Source organism: Euprymna scolopes, chromosome 42 (genome assembly GCF_053919585.1).
Source record: "Euprymna scolopes isolate OS-2025 chromosome 42, ASM5391958v1, whole genome shotgun sequence".
In the NCBI taxonomy this organism is placed as follows: Eukaryota; Metazoa; Mollusca; class Cephalopoda; order Sepiida; family Sepiolidae; genus Euprymna; species Euprymna scolopes.
Genome location: NC_136523.1, coordinates 15,107,569 through 15,126,473, shown reverse-complemented (window position 1 = coordinate 15,126,473; position 18,905 = coordinate 15,107,569). Strand labels below are relative to the sequence as shown.

Genomic DNA, 18,905 nt, shown 5'->3' with positions numbered 1-18,905 from the left:
CTCTTATATAGATAGAGAATTGCATCAGCAGTGAGATATCTACTGGATCTATAGAAGGATCCCACCATTTTCCCAGCGGTCTTGGCAACGGATTTAATGTATGTGTTGCATTTAAGATCAGGAGCAAAGGTCAAGCCCAGAAGCTTGTCAAAACATGAGGCCTCCTCACGAAAACAAAATGTGATAAGGTATTTTTGCAATGTGGGGGAAAACCAGTCCCCCAAAAAGACCACTCAGGAAGTAGGCAAAAATAAAAATTGCTTTAGTATAGAAGGGATTCTCCTACATGACAAGTTAACTTAAGTGTAGCTTTACAAGACATACTACACTTAGATCTCGCTAGATCTACTTTTCCTATTTTTTTTTATTTCTTCTTTTTATAATTTTTAAAAACATGCAAACAAATAAAAATTAAAAACTAAAATGACTTCAAAGTACACCAGGCTATGCTAGGATAGTACAGGAAGGGCAATGAATCATTTTTTTTAATTAAAGAATAAGAGGAGTTGTCTCTCTTGCAACTAAAATTGTTATTCTTTTTTTGTATAATTTTAAAAAATATATAAGCAAATAAAAATTAAAAACTAAAATGACTTCAAGGTATACCAGGCAATGCTAGGTAAGTACAGGAAGATGAATAAGTCGCATTTTTAATCAAAGAATAAGAAAACTCCCTTGCAGTTATGAAGTTTTGTATAATTTTAAAAAATATACAAATAAAAATTAACAACTAAAAGAAGGGGAATTAAGTCATATTTTTAATTAAAGAATAAGAACACAAAAGTTAAAAACTGCCGCCATAAAAATTTTTTACAGAAACAAGAGAATTTTCTGACTTACCTTACAATTGTTGAATCTTTGTATTCCGGAAGCAACTGAAGGAGGAAGCAGGCGAGCGCTTCGTCAACGTGAAATGTGCCGTTATGTGTTCCGATTTTTTTGGTCATCTTGCTCTTCTTAGGTTCAGATTCGTCTTTTGCACTGTTTGATTAAAAAATAAGGATAAACTTTTGGATCAGAAAAAAAAATTGTTTTAAAGACAATATAAAACAAGGTAGATTTTTGTCAACTTTGCAGTACTTGTTTATGAAGGATCCCCCTCCATGAGTGAAAAATTTACTTTCACCATGATGAAATGCAAAATTTGGGTTTGTATTACTGTACACATAGATTCGAAAAAGTTGTCAAAAAACAAATATATAACAAATAAATGTTATCAAAGGCAAGATAAGTTACTTTTCTACCTAACTGGATATATTTTTTGTGTTTTTATTCAATGTAACATATTTATTCAGCTCGAAAAGCATACAGTGTTTACCGATGTATTCGAAAATTCAAGATGGTGTCTCACACCCTCTTTAACACCGTAAGTATGGAAAAAGGTGTTATAAATAAAAAACTATACAAAATACTATTAAAAACCCGCCGAATATATGTCAACCTATGTCACGGTAACATATATTGAGCGAGTTTTTAACAGTATTTTATCCGGTTTTTTATTTATAACATCTTTTCCCAAACTTACCGTGTTAAAGAGAGAATCAGACGCCATCTGGAATTTTCGAATACATCAGTAAACACTGTATGGTTTTCGAGCTGAATAAACATGTTACATTGAATAAAAACACATAAAAATATATCCAGTTTGGTAGAAAAGTAACTTATCTTACTTTTGATAACATTTATTTGTTATATATTTGTTTTTTGACAACTTTTTCGAATCTATGTGTACAGTAATACAAACCCCAAAATTCTTTTAAAATCCAAGGCGTATTTATCGAAAAAAGTGCAAACAAACAAACAGACAAACGATTTTGGGACAATATTATGCCTGTACTGCTCCCTGGGAGAGGGGGAGGGGGCAATCAGAGTGATCCCCAAAAGTCTGTTCTAGTTCACCATGACTAATGTTTGTGCAAATTTTTTTTAAAAATCTCAGGCGTATTTATTGAAAAAAAGTCTTAAATTTTTAAAACAGAAGATTTCATCCCTTTAACATGTTTTCATTTGATCCTTTGAAATTTGTTATCGGTTCTATCGTCGTCGAGACGTATTCATGCTAAAATTATATTTCAGAGATCATGCCATATCTTATCTCTAATTTGTTTTGTCACCCCGAGATGATAAGATCAACCACAGAAACGTCATCAATAAATTTAGCGACGGTCACGGAAGAACGGAATGAGTCAGCTTTCAAATTTAAACCACAGAACATTGATCTTGTGGTATTAATTTATTTTTATTTCGGACTATTAGTCTCATCTTTATTAGTTGTTGTTTTTTTTAATCTTTTTATTGGTTTGTTTATTCACAACGTTTCGGCCAACTATTCCTCTGGCCTTCGGGGCCCGTGGCGCAGTTGATAGAGCCGTTGAATCTCTACGGTTCCAGATGAGCATTGTCTGAAGATAGCGGTTTCAATCCCACCCAAAGCGTGCCAGAGGTTAATTAGTCAAAAATGTGGTGAGACGACAACAACTACGGATGGCAGTGATGGCTGAGAATGCAGTTAGGAGATTCGAAGTTCCTATCCGTCGCGGTTACCACCTGACGAAGGCCAGAGGAATAGTTGTCCGAAATGTTGTGAATAAACAAACCAATAAAAAGATCAAAAAACAACAACTAATAAAGATGAGACTAATAGTCCGAAATAAAAGTAAATTAATATATAATGCTCATCTCAAAAAATGAATGCCAATTAAGGAATAATATATATATATTGATCTTGTGGCTGACATAGATTTGCAAACAACAGAAATCGCTTCAGGTTCAAGTTTATCTTCTTTTATCATTTAGATTTAGATTATTAAAGCAGCTTGACATAAAGTGTTTTCAAGCGTACATATTCTTAACAAAGAAGCTGTCATGTTTCAGGACCATGCATGCGCATTCATGAAACAGTTGACAAACGGATAAAAATCTGATGATCCCCAAGCACCAATTTTTCAATTTTGACCCCTTAGTAGCTCTTTTTCCCCCCAGGTAAAACTGATTAAAAAGTTTTCCACATATCTGAATACCCTATATACCAAGTTTCAAGTCTGTAGATCCGAAATTCATTGAGTTAAGTGTCCTCACATACACATTTTCACTTTACATATATATATATATATATATATATATATATATATATATATATATATATATATATATACTTATACTAGCAAGCCGCCCAGTATTGCCCAGTCGTAAAATATATCAGGAATACTGTTTTCACCTTGATTGTCATTTTCACATCGTTTCGGTTGATGTAACCTCCGATCTTATTCAGGTGTATTTGGGCGAACTCAGGAATGTTTCTGTTGAACTCGGGAATCTGGACGGAATTTCGAACGGAACCCTTTATTTACTTCTGGAGTTCACTAAGATATACCTGAAGAAGGTCGGAGGCGAATGAAACGTTGTGAAGATGAGAACAATAGTCGAAAAAATACTAACCCCTATTAATCTATTATTGTGTGACGAATGGATACCATAATACTTTGCTGCACCTTATCATGACAAAGGTCCATACAGAATTTCAACCAGGTCAGCCCAGTAGTTTCTGAGAAAAAATGGAACGGACAAACAGATGGACAAAGAGAAATATAATATATTAAATACTAATCCCTATTAATCCATTATTGTGTGATGAACGGATACCATAATACTTAGTTCGTTGCACCTCATCATAACTAAGGTCCATACAAAATTTCATCCAGGTCGGCCCAGTAGTTTCTGAGAAAAAGTGGAAACAAAGAGAAATAGGATATAGATAACATTAAAATATTCATATTCTCCTTTGATAGTAAAAAGTCAATGTGACTATAGGTTTTAAGGAGTTAAATATTTTTTTTAATAATTGTCTCAGGTTTTGTATTATCTGAATTCACAGGACTACTGTTCTCATCTTGTGTGTTATTTGGCGTAGTGGATAAAGTACTTCATACTTGGACTGTCATTTTCACATCGTTTCAGTCGATGTAACCTCCGACCTTCTTCACGTGTATCTTATTGCACTCTGGAATGTCTCTGTCGAACTCAGGAATCTTCACAGAATTTCAAACAGAACCCTTTATTTACTTCAAGAGTTCACCAAGATACACCTGAAGAAGGTTGGAGGTTAAATCGACTCAAATGTTGTGAACGTGACATTCAAGATAAAAACAGTTCGAAGAATCTAAATAGTATAAATAACAAAGCCTCATCTAAAAAATTCAGAAACATTTTATTGTGTTTATTTATTTTATTATTTTTTCATTATTTAAAAAATTTTTTTTTAATTATTTATTTAAATATTTTTTAATTATTTTTTTTCATTATTATTTTTTTCATTATTTAAAAAAAATTTTTTTTAATTATTTATTTCATTATTTTTTTAATTATTTTTTTTCATTATTATTATTTTTTTCATTATTTAAAAAAAATTTTTAAATTATTTATTTCATTATTTTTTTTTAATTATTTTTTTCATTATTATTATTTTTTTCATTATTAAAAAAAATTTTTTTAATTATTTATTTCATTATTTTTTTATTATTTATTTCATTGTTTTATTTATTTCATTATTTTTTATTTCATTATTTTTTTATTATTTATTTCATTATTTTTTATTTATTTCATTATTATTTTTTTATTATTTATTTCACTATTATTTTTTTTTATTAATTTCATTATTATTTTTTTATTATTTATTTCATTATTATTTTTTTATTATTTATTTAATTATTTTTTTTTTTATTATTTATTTCCTTATTTTTTTTTTTCACCACAAGGCATGTTGCTACTGAATAGTAAGGGGCTACTATAAGCGGAGTCAGATTTGGTCAAAAAGATGTTTGTTTACATTACATTTTAATTTCTTATGTTGGTACAGTTTGGGAAATTCCAAAGGCCAGCAAACCGAGGAAAGTTATCAGAGTAGAGAATCTTTTAGTATCTAAGGCCTTCTACAGTGAAGAGGTGGAATTTTGCTGCTAGTTGGGTGGGTTGGGATTAAAAATGAGAATCTTCTCAATGTAAGAACCTTTTCAACCATAGATTGCCATGGCTAAGAACTACCTAAAGATTCAACATTTAAACTACTTGGAACAATTACATAGAAGACATTGCCAAAGTGGGAACTCATTGCATGTAGATCATACCTGTGCTGTCAACAAAAGGGATCATCATAAGTTTCTGGGTGGATTTGCTCTGTCTCGCCTTTTTGGGTCTGGGAGAGTCAGCATGCTTCCATTGGAAACTGCTCCTTGGTCTCTGGGTCACAGCAATAGATCCAGCTTTCATCGTAGGTCACTAGAGCATCAAGAACTGTGGGATCTAAATTGATCAGCTTGACCATCTTGAAATAGACACCCACTAACCTCTCCACTATAAGAACGGCTTTCAAAATAAACCCTTTTTGGAGGTTATACAACAATACACACTGATCCCATAAATTCATAGGTAAAACTTGCGAAGGATGCTCTGTTATACAGTTGTTGTAAAAACAGAATGGAAATTTAAATTTCATTCTGTTTTAAATTTGATTACATCCAAATCGTTCACATTCGAATCTAATAATCAAACCCGTCGCAAATTTACCGTTTGCATGGTATGAATCCCTGGACCTTGGGATTATTTTGTGCCATTTCACCACCTTCGATAGCGTTTTTCTTACATGATACGTCCACGTGCGAACGGGTGTAGTGAAGTGTCTTATAACATCGCGGAGGAATCTTTAAGCAGTCATTTGAAATGAAGTTTTAAAAAAATAAATAAAAATATGTGGTTCATTTTTTTTGTGTGTGTTATGTAGTTTATAATGCTTTTTTTATTGATCTAAAAAAAAAAAAAATAAATAAATAAAAATATGTGGTTCATTTTTTTTTGTGTGTGTTATGTAGTTTATAATGCTTTTTTTAATGATCTAAAAAAAAAAAAAAATAAATAAATAAAAATATGTGGTTCATTTTTTTTGTGTGTGTTATGTAGTTTATAATGCTTTTTTTATTGATCTAAAAAAAAAAATAAATAAAAATATGTGGTTCATTTTTTTTTGTGTGTGTTATGTAGTTTATAATGCTTTTTTTATTGATCTAAAAAAAAAAAAATAAATAAAAATATGTGGTTCATTTGTTTTTTGTGTGTGTTATGTAGTTTATAATGCTTTTTTTATTGATCTAAAAAAAAAAAAATAAATAAAAATATGTGGTTCATTTGTTTTTTGTGTGTGTTATGTAGTTTATAATGCTTTTTTTATTGATCTAAAAAAAAAAAATAAATAAAAATATGTGGTTCATTTTTTTTTGTGTGTGTTATGTAGTTTATAATGCTTTTTTTATTGATCTAAAAAAAAAAAAATAAATAAAAATATGTGGTTCATTTGTTTTTTGTGTGTGTTATGTAGTTTATAATGCTTTTTTTATTGATCTAAAAAAAAAAAAATAAATAAAAATATGTGGTTCATTTGTTTTTTGTGTGTGTTATGTAGTTTATAATGCTTTTTTTATTGATCTAAAAAAAAAAAAAAAATAAATAAAAATATGTGGTTCATTTTTTTTTGTGTGTGTTATGTAGTTTATAATGCTTTTTTTATTGATCTAAAAAAAAAAAATAAATAAAAATATGTGGTTCATTTGTTTTTTGTGTGTGTTATGTAGTTTATAATGCTTTTTTTATTGATCTAAAAAAAAAAATAAATAAAAATATGTGGTTCATTTGTTTTTTGTGTGTGTTATGTAGTTTATAATGCTTTTTTTATTGATCTAAAAAAAAAAAAATAAATAAAAATATGTGGTTCATTTGTTTTTTGTGTGTGTTATGTAGTTTATAATGCTTTTTTTATTGATCTAAAAAAAAAAAATAAATAAAAATATGTGGTTCATTTTTTTTTGTGTGTGTTATGTAGTTTATAATGCTTTTTTTATTGATCTAAAAAAAAAAAAATAAATAAAAATATGTGGTTCATTTTTTTTTTGTGTGTTATGTAGTTTATAATGCTTTTTTTATTGATCTAAAAAAAAAAAAATAAATAAAAATATGTGGTTCATTTTTTTTTTGTGTGTGTTATGTAGTTTATAATGCTTTTTTTATTGATCTAAAAAAAAAAAAATAAATAAAAATATGTGGTTCATTTTTTTTTGTGTGTGTTATGTAGTTTATAATGCTTTTTTTATTGATCTAAAAAAAAAAAAAATAAATAAAAATATGTGGTTCATTTTTTTTTTGTGTGTGTTATGTAGTTTATAATGCTTTTTTTATTGATCTAAAAAAAAAAAAATAAATAAAAATATGTGGTTCATTTGTTTTTTGTGTGTGTTATGTAGTTTATAATGCTTTTTTTATTGATCTAAAAAAAAAAAAAATAAATAAAAATATGTGGTTCATTTTTTTTTTGTGTGTGTTATGTAGTTTATAATGCTTTTTTTATTGATCTAAAAAAAAAAAAAATAAATAAAAATATGTGGTTCATTTTTTTTTTGTGTGTGTTATGTAGTTTATAATGCTTTTTTTATTGATCTAAAAAAAAAAAAATAAATAAAAATATGTGGTTCATTTGTTTTTTGTGTGTGTTATGTAGTTTATAATGCTTTTTTTATTGATCTAAAAAAAAAAAAAAAATAAATAAAAATATGTGGTTCATTTGTTTTTTGTGTGTGTTATGTAGTTTATAATGCTTTTTTTATTGATCTAAAAAAAAAAAAAAAATAAATAAAAATATGTGGTTCATTTGTTTTTTGTGTGTGTTATGTAGTTTATAATGCTTTTTTTATTGATCTAAAAAAAAAAAAATAAACAAAAATATGTGGTTCATTTGTTTTTTGTGTGTGTTATGTAGTTTATAATGCTTTTTTTATTGATCTAAAAAAAAAAAAAATAAATAAAAATATGTGGTTCATTTGTTTTTTGTGTGTGTTATGTAGTTTATAATGCTTTTTTTATTGATCTAAAAAAAAAAAAATAAATAAAAATATGTGGTTCATTTGTTTTTTGTGTGTGTTATGTAGTTTATAATGCTTTTTTTATTGATCTAAAAAAAAAAAAAATAAATAAAAATATGTGGTTCATTTGTTTTTTTGTGTGTGTTATGTAGTTTATAATGCTTTTTTTATTGATCTAAAAAAAAAAAAATAAATAAAAATATGTGGTTCATTTGTTTTTTGTGTGTGTTATGTAGTTTATAATGCTTTTTTTATTGATCTAAAAAAAAAAAAAAAAATAAATAAAAATATGTGGTTCATTTGTTTTTTGTGTGTGTTATGTAGTTTATAATGCTTTTTTTATTGATCTAAAAAAAAAAAATAAATAAAAATATGTGGTTCATTTTTTTTTTTGTGTGTGTTATGTAGTTTATAATGCTTTTTTTAATGATCTAAAAAAAAAAAAAATAAATAAAAATATGTGGTTCATTTGTTTTTTGTGTGTCTTATGTAGTTTATAATGCTTTTTTTAATGATCTAAAAAAAAAAAAATAAATAAAAATATGTGGTTCATTTGTTTTTTGTGTGTCTTATGTAGTTTATAATGCTTTTTTTAATGATCTAAAAAAAAAAAAAATAAATAAAAATATGTGGTTCATTTGTTTTTTGTGTGTCTTATGTAGTTTATAATGCTTTTTTTATTGATCTAAAAAAAAAAAAATAAATAAAAATATGTGGTTCATTTGTTTTTTGTGTGTCTTATGTAGTTTATAATGCTTTTTTTAATGATCTAAAAAAAGAAAAAATAAATAAAAATATGTGGTTCATTTGTTTTTTGTGTGTGTTATGTAGTTTATAATGCTTTTTTTATTGATCTAAAAAAAAAAAAAATAAATAAAAATATGTGGTTCATTTGTTTTTTGTGTGTGTTATGTAGTTTATAATGCTTTTTTTATTGATCTAAAAAAAAAAAAAATAAATAAAAATATGTGGTTCATTTGTTTTTTGTGTGTCTTATGTAGTTTATAATGCTTTTTTTATTGATCTAAAAAAAAAAAAAATAAATAAAAATATGTGGTTCATTTGTTTTTTGTGTGTGTTATGTAGTTTATAATGCTTTTTTTATTGATCTAAAAAAAAAAAAATAAATAAAAATATGTGGTTCATTTGTTTTTTGTGTGTGTTATGTAGTTTATAATGCTTTTTTTATTGATCTAAAAAAAAAAAAATAAATAAAAATATGTGGTTCATTTGTTTTTTGTGTGTGTTATGTAGTTTATAATGCTTTTTTTATTGATCTAAAAAAAAAAAAAAAATAAATAAAAATATGTGGTTCATTTGTTTTTTGTGTGTGTTATGTAGTTTATAATGCTTTTTTTATTGATCTAAAAAAAAAAAAAATAAATAAAAATATGTGGTTCATTTGTTTTTTGTGTGTCTTATGTAGTTTATAATGCTTTTTTTATTGATCTAAAAAAAAAAAAAATAAATAAAAATATGTGGTTCATTTGTTTTTTGTGTGTCTTATGTAGTTTATAATGCTTTTTTTATTGATCTAAAAAAAAAAAAATAAATAAAAATATGTGGTTCATTTGTTTTTTGTGTGTGTTATGTAGTTTATAATGCTTTTTTTATTGATCTAAAAAAAAAAAAATAAATAAAAATATGTGGTTCATTTGTTTTTTGTGTGTGTTATGTAGTTTATAATGCTTTTTTTATTGATCTAAAAAAAAAAAAAATAAATAAAAATATGTGGTTCATTTGTTTTTTGTGTGTGTTATGTAGTTTATAATGCTTTTTTTATTGATCTAAAAAAAAAAAAATAAATAAAAATATGTGGTTCATTTGTTTTTTGTGTGTGTTATGTAGTTTATAATGCTTTTTTTATTGATCTAAAAAAAAAAAAAATAAATAAAAATATGTGGTTCATTTGTTTTTTGTGTGTGTTATGTAGTTTATAATGCTTTTTTTATTGATCTAAAAAAAAAAAAAATAAATAAAAATATGTGGTTCATTTGTTTTTTGTGTGTGTTATGTAGTTTATAATGCTTTTTTTATTGATCTAAAAAAAAAAAAATAAATAAAAATATGTGGTTCATTTGTTTTTTGTGTGTGTTATGTAGTTTATAATGCTTTTTTTATTGATCTAAAAAAAAAAAAAATAAATAAAAATATGTGGTTCATTTGTTTTTTGTGTGTGTTATGTAGTTTATAATGCTTTTTTTATTGATCTAAAAAAAAAAAAAATAAATAAAAATATGTGGTTCATTTGTTTTTTGTGTGTGTTATGTAGTTTATAATGCTTTTTTTATTGATCTAAAAAAAAAAAAAATAAATAAAAATATGTGGTTCATTTGTTTTTTGTGTGTGTTATGTAGTTTATAATGCTTTTTTTATTGATCTAAAAAAAAAAAAAATAAATAAAAATATGTGGTTCATTTGTTTTTTTGTGTGTGTTATGTAGTTTATAATGCTTTTTTTATTGATCTAAAAAAAAAAAATAAATAAAAATATGTGGTTCATTTGTTTTTTGTGTGTGTTATGTAGTTTATAATGCTTTTTTTATTGATCTAAAAAAAAAAAAAAAATAAATAAAAATATGTGGTTCATTTGTTTTTTGTGTGTGTTATGTAGTTTATAATGCTTTTTTTATTGATCTAAAAAAAAAAAAATAAATAAAAATATGTGGTTCATTTTTTTTTTTGTGTGTGTTATGTAGTTTATAATGCTTTTTTTAATGATCTAAAAAAAAAAAAAATAAATAAAAATATGTGGTTCATTTGTTTTTTGTGTGTCTTATGTAGTTTATAATGCTTTTTTTAATGATCTAAAAAAAAAAAAATAAATAAAAATATGTGGTTCATTTGTTTTTTGTGTGTCTTATGTAGTTTATAATGCTTTTTTTAATGATCTAAAAAAAAAAAAATAAATAAAAATATGTGGTTCATTTGTTTTTTGTGTGTCTTATGTAGTTTATAATGCTTTTTTTATTGATCTAAAAAAAAAAAATAAATAAAAATATGTGGTTCATTTGTTTTTTGTGTGTCTTATGTAGTTTATAATGCTTTTTTTAATGATCTAAAAAAAGAAAAAATAAATAAAAATATGTGGTTCATTTGTTTTTTGTGTGTGTTATGTAGTTTATAATGCTTTTTTTATTGATCTAAAAAAAAAAAAAATAAATAAAAATATGTGGTTCATTTGTTTTTTGTGTGTGTTATGTAGTTTATAATGCTTTTTTTATTGATCTAAAAAAAAAAAAAAATAAATAAAAATATGTGGTTCATTTGTTTTTTGTGTGTCTTATGTAGTTTATAATGCTTTTTTTATTGATCTAAAAAAAAAAAAAATAAATAAAAATATGTGGTTCATTTGTTTTTTGTGTGTGTTATGTAGTTTATAATGCTTTTTTTATTGATCTAAAAAAAAAAAAATAAATAAAAATATGTGGTTCATTTGTTTTTTGTGTGTGTTATGTAGTTTATAATGCTTTTTTTATTGATCTAAAAAAAAAAAAATAAATAAAAATATGTGGTTCATTTGTTTTTTGTGTGTGTTATGTAGTTTATAATGCTTTTTTTATTGATCTAAAAAAAAAAAAAAAATAAATAAAAATATGTGGTTCATTTGTTTTTTGTGTGTGTTATGTAGTTTATAATGCTTTTTTTATTGATCTAAAAAAAAAAAAAATAAATAAAAATATGTGGTTCATTTGTTTTTTGTGTGTCTTATGTAGTTTATAATGCTTTTTTTATTGATCTAAAAAAAAAAAAATAAATAAAAATATGTGGTTCATTTGTTTTTTGTGTGTCTTATGTAGTTTATAATGCTTTTTTTATTGATCTAAAAAAAAAAAAATAAATAAAAATATGTGGTTCATTTGTTTTTTGTGTGTGTTATGTAGTTTATAATGCTTTTTTTATTGATCTAAAAAAAAAAAAATAAATAAAAATATGTGGTTCATTTGTTTTTTGTGTGTGTTATGTAGTTTATAATGCTTTTTTTATTGATCTAAAAAAAAAAAAAATAAATAAAAATATGTGGTTCATTTGTTTTTTGTGTGTGTTATGTAGTTTATAATGCTTTTTTTATTGATCTAAAAAAAAAAAAATAAATAAAAATATGTGGTTCATTTGTTTTTTGTGTGTGTTATGTAGTTTATAATGCTTTTTTTATTGATCTAAAAAAAAAAAAAATAAATAAAAATATGTGGTTCATTTGTTTTTTGTGTGTGTTATGTAGTTTATAATGCTTTTTTTATTGATCTAAAAAAAAAAAAAATAAATAAAAATATGTGGTTCATTTGTTTTTTGTGTGTGTTATGTAGTTTATAATGCTTTTTTTATTGATCTAAAAAAAAAAAAATAAATAAAAATATGTGGTTCATTTGTTTTTTGTGTGTGTTATGTAGTTTATAATGCTTTTTTTATTGATCTAAAAAAAAAAAAAATAAATAAAAATATGTGGTTCATTTGTTTTTTGTGTGTGTTATGTAGTTTATAATGCTTTTTTTATTGATCTAAAAAAAAAAAAAATAAATAAAAATATGTGGTTCATTTGTTTTTTGTGTGTGTTATGTAGTTTATAATGCTTTTTTTATTGATCTAAAAAAAAAAAAAATAAATAAAAATATGTGGTTCATTTGTTTTTTGTGTGTGTTATGTAGTTTATAATGCTTTTTTTATTGATCTAAAAAAAAAAAAATAAATAAAAATATGTGGTTCATTTGTTTTTTGTGTGTGTTATGTAGTTTATAATGCTTTTTTTATTGATCTAAAAAAAAAAAAAATAAATAAAAATATGTGGTTCATTTGTTTTTTGTGTGTCTTATGTAGTTTATAATGCTTTTTTTATTGATCTAAAAAAAAAAAAATAAATAAAAATATGTGGTTCATTTGTTTTTTGTGTGTGTTATGTAGTTTATAATGCTTTTTTTATTGATCTAAAAAAAAAAAAAATAAATAAAAATATGTGGTTCATTTGTTTTTTGTGTGTGTTATGTAGTTTATAATGCTTTTTTTATTGATCTAAAAAAAAAAAAAATAAATAAAAATATGTGGTTCATTTGTTTTTTGTGTGTGTTATGTAGTTTATAATGCTTTTTTTATTGATCTAAAAAAAAAAAAAATAAATAAAAATATGTGGTTCATTTGTTTTTTGTGTGTGTTATGTAGTTTATAATGCTTTTTTTATTGATCTAAAAAAAAAAAAATAAATAAAAATATGTGGTTCATTTGTTTTTTGTGTGTCTTATGTAGTTTATAATGCTTTTTTTATTGATCTAAAAAAAAAAAAATAAATAAAAATATGTGGTTCATTTGTTTTTTGTGTGTGTTATGTAGTTTATAATGCTTTTTTTATTGATCTAAAAAAAAAAAAAATAAATAAAAATATGTGGTTCATTTGTTTTTTGTGTGTGTTATGTAGTTTATAATGCTTTTTTTATTGATCTAAAAAAAAAAAATAAATAAAAATATGTGGTTCATTTGTTTTTTGTGTGTGTTATGTAGTTTATAATGCTTTTTTTATTGATCTAAAAAAAAAAAAATAAATAAAAATATGTGGTTCATTTGTTTTTTGTGTGTCTTATGTAGTTTATAATGCTTTTTTTATTGATCTAAAAAAAAAAAAATAAATAAAAATATGTGGTTCATTTGTTTTTTGTGTGTGTTATGTAGTTTATAATGCTTTTTTTATTGATCTAAAAAAAAAAAAAATAAATAAAAATATGTGGTTCATTTGTTTTTTGTGTGTCTTATGTAGTTTATAATGCTTTTTTTATTGATCTAAAAAAAAAAAAAATAAATAAAAATATGTGGTTCATTTGTTTTTTGTGTGTCTTATGTAGTTTATAATGCTTTTTTTATTGATCTAAAAAAAAAAAAATAAATAAAAATATGTGGTTCATTTGTTTTTTGTGCGTGTTATGTAGTTTATAATGCTTTTTTTATTGATCTAAAAAAAAAAAAAATAAATAAAAATATGTGGTTCATTTGTTTTTTGTGTGTCTTATGTAGTTTATAATGCTTTTTTTATTGATCTAAAAAAAAAAAATAAATAAAAATATGTGGTTCATTTGTTTTTTGTGTGTGTTATGTAGTTTATAATGCTTTTTTTATTGATCTAAAAAAAAAAAAAATAAATAAAAATATGTGGTTCATTTGTTTTTTGTGTGTCTTATGTAGTTTATAATGCTTTTTTTATTGATCTAAAAAAAAAAAAATAAATAAAAATATGTGGTTCATTTGTTTTTTGTGTGTGTTATGTAGTTTATAATGCTTTTTTTATTGATCTAAAAAAAAAAAAATAAATAAAAATATGTGGTTCATTTGTTTTTTGTGTGTGTTATGTAGTTTATAATGCTTTTTTTATTGATCTAAAAAAAAAAAAATAAATAAAAATATGTGGTTCATTTGTTTTTTGTGTGTGTTATGTAGTTTATAATGCTTTTTTTATTGATCTAAAAAAAAAAAATAAATAAAAATATGTGGTTCATTTGTTTTTTGTGTGTGTTATGTAGTTTATAATGCTTTTTTTATTGATCTAAAAAAAAAAAAATAAATAAAAATATGTGGTTCATTTGTTTTTTGTGTGTGTTATGTAGTTTATAATGCTTTTTTTATTGATCTAAAAAAAAAAAATAAATAAAAATATGTGGTTCATTTGTTTTTTGTGTGTGTTATGTAGTTTATAATGCTTTTTTTATTGATCTAAAAAAAAAAAAATAAATAAAAATATGTGGTTCATTTGTTTTTTGTGTGTGTTATGTAGTTTATAATGCTTTTTTTATTGATCTAAAAAAAAAAAAATAAATAAAAATATGTGGTTCATTTTTTTTTTGTGTGTGTTATGTAGTTTATAATGCTTTTTTTATTGATCTAAAAAAAAAAATAAATAAATAAATAAAATTTTCATGAGCGGTTTACAAAAACATTTTTATGTCTTTCGTTCTTTTTTTTTGGGGGGGGGGGAGTAGAACTTGTGTAGTTTAAAAGGTGCTTCTGCAGTTTAATTAACCGTTTTTCCATAAGTAACGCGCCGATATTTACCGAGTATAATACCGTTTAACATTTCACAAAAATTCTATTTACATTGAGCAGGGGGGGGGGGGGTCGTGCTGGGGTGGCCGCGACACATTAAAAAAAAAAAAAAACTTTCTTGTTATTTTAAATGTCCGCTAAAGATTCCTCCATGGTGTGACAAGTCACATAGCACGCACATGCATAGTAAAGTAAGAAAACAGTACGGCATGCTCGCGCATAGCATTAATGAAGGCGGTGAAATGGCACAAAATAGTGCCAGGGTCAAGGGGTTAATACCATGCAAAGAGTAAATTTGCGATGGGTTTTAATATCCTCTGAAAAAAAAAAATTTATTGATCGGTGTTCTGTTGTAGTTAAAGTAAACATTTACCAAAACTACTTGATCAAATTATGTGATTTTTGGAATAGGACATCTTTGTTCCATCGTACAAACATTTCTGTATTTTCTTTACTTTTAATTGCCGCCATAAGTGCCACTTCTGAATATGCACAAAATAAAGGGTTTGTTTTACTATACAGATTCGAAAAAAAACAAAAAACAAATATATACCAAATAAAAAAAACAAATATATACCAAATAAATGTTATCAAAGGCAAGATAAGTTACTTTTTTTACCTAACTGAATGATTTTTTAGTATTGTTAATTAATGTAACATGTTTATTCGGCTCGAAAAACATATAGTGTTTACCGATGTATTTGGAAAATGCAAATGGTGGCATGCTCGCTGTTGAACATGGTAAGTTTGGGAAAACGAGTTTACACAAAATCGTTTAATATTTCACAAAAATTCTGGGTGAGGTGGAGGCCGCCACCACACCACCCGTCCCCTAATGTAAACAGAATTTTTGTGAAATATTAAACTGCAGAAGCACCTGTTAACAACTATACAAGTTCTCTAATGAAAATAAAAAAGAACGAAAAACAAAAATATGTTTTTGTAAATTTACTGACAGCATAATTAGCGTCCTAAATTATGATATGGAGAAATGAACGAATCTCTTAGTAGAAAAAAAAAAAAAAAAAAAAAAAAAAAACAGCGCCGGTTTTCGGGTGTGTGTGCTGAAAACGAATATCACAGTTAAATTTGTTTTATGATATGAAAACATTACTAGGTGGCCAAAAAGTGGGTGCTCATGGGTTTGTATTACTGTACGAAAAAGTTGTCAAAAAACAAATAAATGTTATCAAAGGCAAGATAAGTTACTTTTCTACATAACTGGATAATTTTTTTAGTGTTTTTATTTAATGTAACATGTTTATTAAGCTTGAAAAACATACAGTGTTTACCGATATATTGGAAATATTTAAAATGGCGCCCGACTTTCTCTTTGACACGGTAAGTTTGGGAAAAGGAGTTAAAAATAAAAAAAAACTAGACAAAGAAACTACTGTTAAAAACTCGCTCAATATATGTTACCGTGACATAGGCTGACATATATTCGGTGGGTTATTAGCAATATTTTGCATATTTTTTATTTTTTATTTTTAACTCCCTTTCCATAACTTACCGTGTCAAAGAGAGCGTCAGCCGCCATTTTTAACCGTTTAACGGTTTGTGTTACTGTACACTACACAGATTCGAAAAAGTTGTCAAAAAACAAATATATAACAAATAAATGTTATCAAAGGCAAGATAAGTTACTTTTCTACCTAACTGGATATATTGTTTGTGTTTTTATTCAATGTAACATATTTATTCAGCTCGAAAAACATACAGTTTACCGATGTATTCGAAAATTCAAGATGGCGTCTCCACACCCTCTTTAACACCGTAAGTTTTGGGAAAAGGTGTTATAAATAAAAAACTATACAAAATACTATTAAAAACCCGCCGAATATATGTCAACCTATATCACGGTAACATATATTGAGCGAGTTTTTAACAGTATTTTAACCGGTTTTTTATTTATAACACCTTTTCCCAAACTTACCGTGTTAAAGAGAGAATCAGACGGCACGCCATCTTGAATGTTCCAATACATCGGTAAACACTGTATGGTTTTTTTGAGCTGAATAAACATGTTACATTGAATAAAAACACGAAAAATATAACCAGTTCGGTAGAAAAGTAACTTATCTTGCATTTGATAACATTTATTTGTTATATATTTGTTTTTTTTACAACTTTTTCGAATCTATGTGTACAGTAATACAAACCCTTCGAGGTGATAGTAAAACAAACCTAAACTACTTATCTGCCACAAATTTAAATGTGATATTCGTTTCCAGCACCACCGAAAACCCATAAAAATCTTCATTTTAAAGTTTTTTAGGGAGTTGGAAAGAAACTTGACATTCATCAAAAAAAAATTATAGAAAATACTATTAGAAACTCACTCAATATATGTTACGCTACGGTAACATAGGCGGACATATATTCGGTGGGTTTCTAACAGTATTTTGTATAATTTGTTTGTTTGAACTCATTTTCCCAAACTTAACGTGTTCAATAGCGAGCATACCGCCATTTTTCTTTTTAAAATATATCGATAAACACTGTATGATTTTTGAAGCAATTACACGTTTTAAAGTGAGTAAAACCATTAAAACTTTTCCAGATAGGTAGAAGAGTAACGTATCTTGCCTTTGATAAAATTTATTTGTTATATATCCGATTTTTGACCACTTACCGAAGTCTTTTTCGTTGTGGAGTAAATGTTTAAACCTACCTGTGATTATTTGCGGACATGGTCCTTTTTTCACTTGTATTAAAACCCTGAAAACCGTGCGAATGGCGCCTAAAGAGACCAGAAAAGTTCCGATCTCTATCCTTTTTGTAAAACTTGGAAAAACCGAAGGGAGATGACGGACGAACGACGAGGTTTCCCGGGAAAACGGAGGCGATGGGCGCCGACGGCTTTTCGACCCGACAACTTGCAGAACACGTGGACGCAAACACACAAAAAAAGGGTTTTCTTTTTAAAAAAGATACAAAAATAGATTGCAAACGTCTAGATGTGAAAAAGAGACACGTTAATCTGTTTTTCGACATTAAAGAATGTATTTTAAAAATAATTTTAAAAAACTTACAATTCGTTCTTTGTCTTTTATTATTATTATTATTATTATTATTTTTTTTTTAAAGAAATTCCCCTTCTCCAAATAACTTTCTTTTTTCGTTTTCTTTAGGGTTGTTTACAAAATGAGGATTTGGTTGGAAAAGCTTAGCCACTTCGTTTCAGTGTTTACTAAAATATGGATCGCTAAAACGAAACGAAATACAATAGGGCAGGTGTCTTCTGTCGACGCGTTGTTCAAGTAAAGGTCAGAAACTACACAAAACACATGCAAAAATTGATATAATTTTTTCAGTATTATATCTAACAGAATATAGGCACGATTTTGTACTATTCGCTTTTTAGCAGTCAGCAAGAACAGAATCAGCCCGGTAGGAGAAGGAGAGAGTCGATATTCAGATAATTTTTTTCTGTTGACTTTTGGCCTGAAACTTAAACAAAGATACACTTCCTTGGCTTTTAGGCTAGGATTAAAATGTAGTATCTGTTCTGAGTAAACGTTACTATTGGACGTTTTATAAAATATGTGTAGGATATTGGGGTGTGAGTCGGTGTTTACCAATTCATAATCGGAATCCGTCGTTTTTAGAGATCAAGGTTGCAGGTGCACTGCAGGGATAGCTATAAGTCGAAAGTGGTAGAATATAACTGGGACCATTAAACATAAATTTAACGAGATCTCAGATTTAAAAAAAAGAGTGACATCCACATCCATATAAATTTAAACGACTCGAGATCGCTATATTGGGATGAAATAAGAGCATTTATTAACCTGTAACAGACGCTACAAACAGGCAGAAACTACTTCTCACGACTTTGAGATTTGAAATCCATTTCTCCCTGGCTTGTCCAATCACAAGCCAGCTCTCTATCATGTGACCGAGTATATAAAAGGCGAAATCACGAACCTTTAGCCCTCTTTCTTTGCACTCTGCCCAGAAGCACACATCGAGTTAGCTATGG

The 18,905-nt window shown here is 25.3% G+C and overlaps 1 protein-coding gene across 2 annotated transcripts in view; it reads right to left on the bottom strand.

Annotated features, from left to right (window-relative positions):
* Window positions 1–18,093, bottom strand: part of LOC145266931 (MYG1 exonuclease-like) — a 46,036-nt gene extending 27,943 nt beyond the window's left edge. The window contains exons 1-2 of one of the 2 annotated variants that reach the window (XM_080122733.1): window positions 17,956–18,093; window positions 841–981 (exon numbers count right to left, since the gene is read on the bottom strand). In XM_080122733.1, coding sequence (XP_079978859.1) covers window positions 841–947 — 107 coding nt within the window. In that variant the 5' untranslated portion in view covers window positions 948–981; window positions 17,956–18,093. Of the gene's footprint in view, window positions 1–840; window positions 982–17,594 lie in introns of both variants that reach the window. The other variant, XM_080122732.1, reaches the window with a different exon arrangement.
* Between the last annotated feature and the right edge of the window lie 812 nt (window positions 18,094–18,905).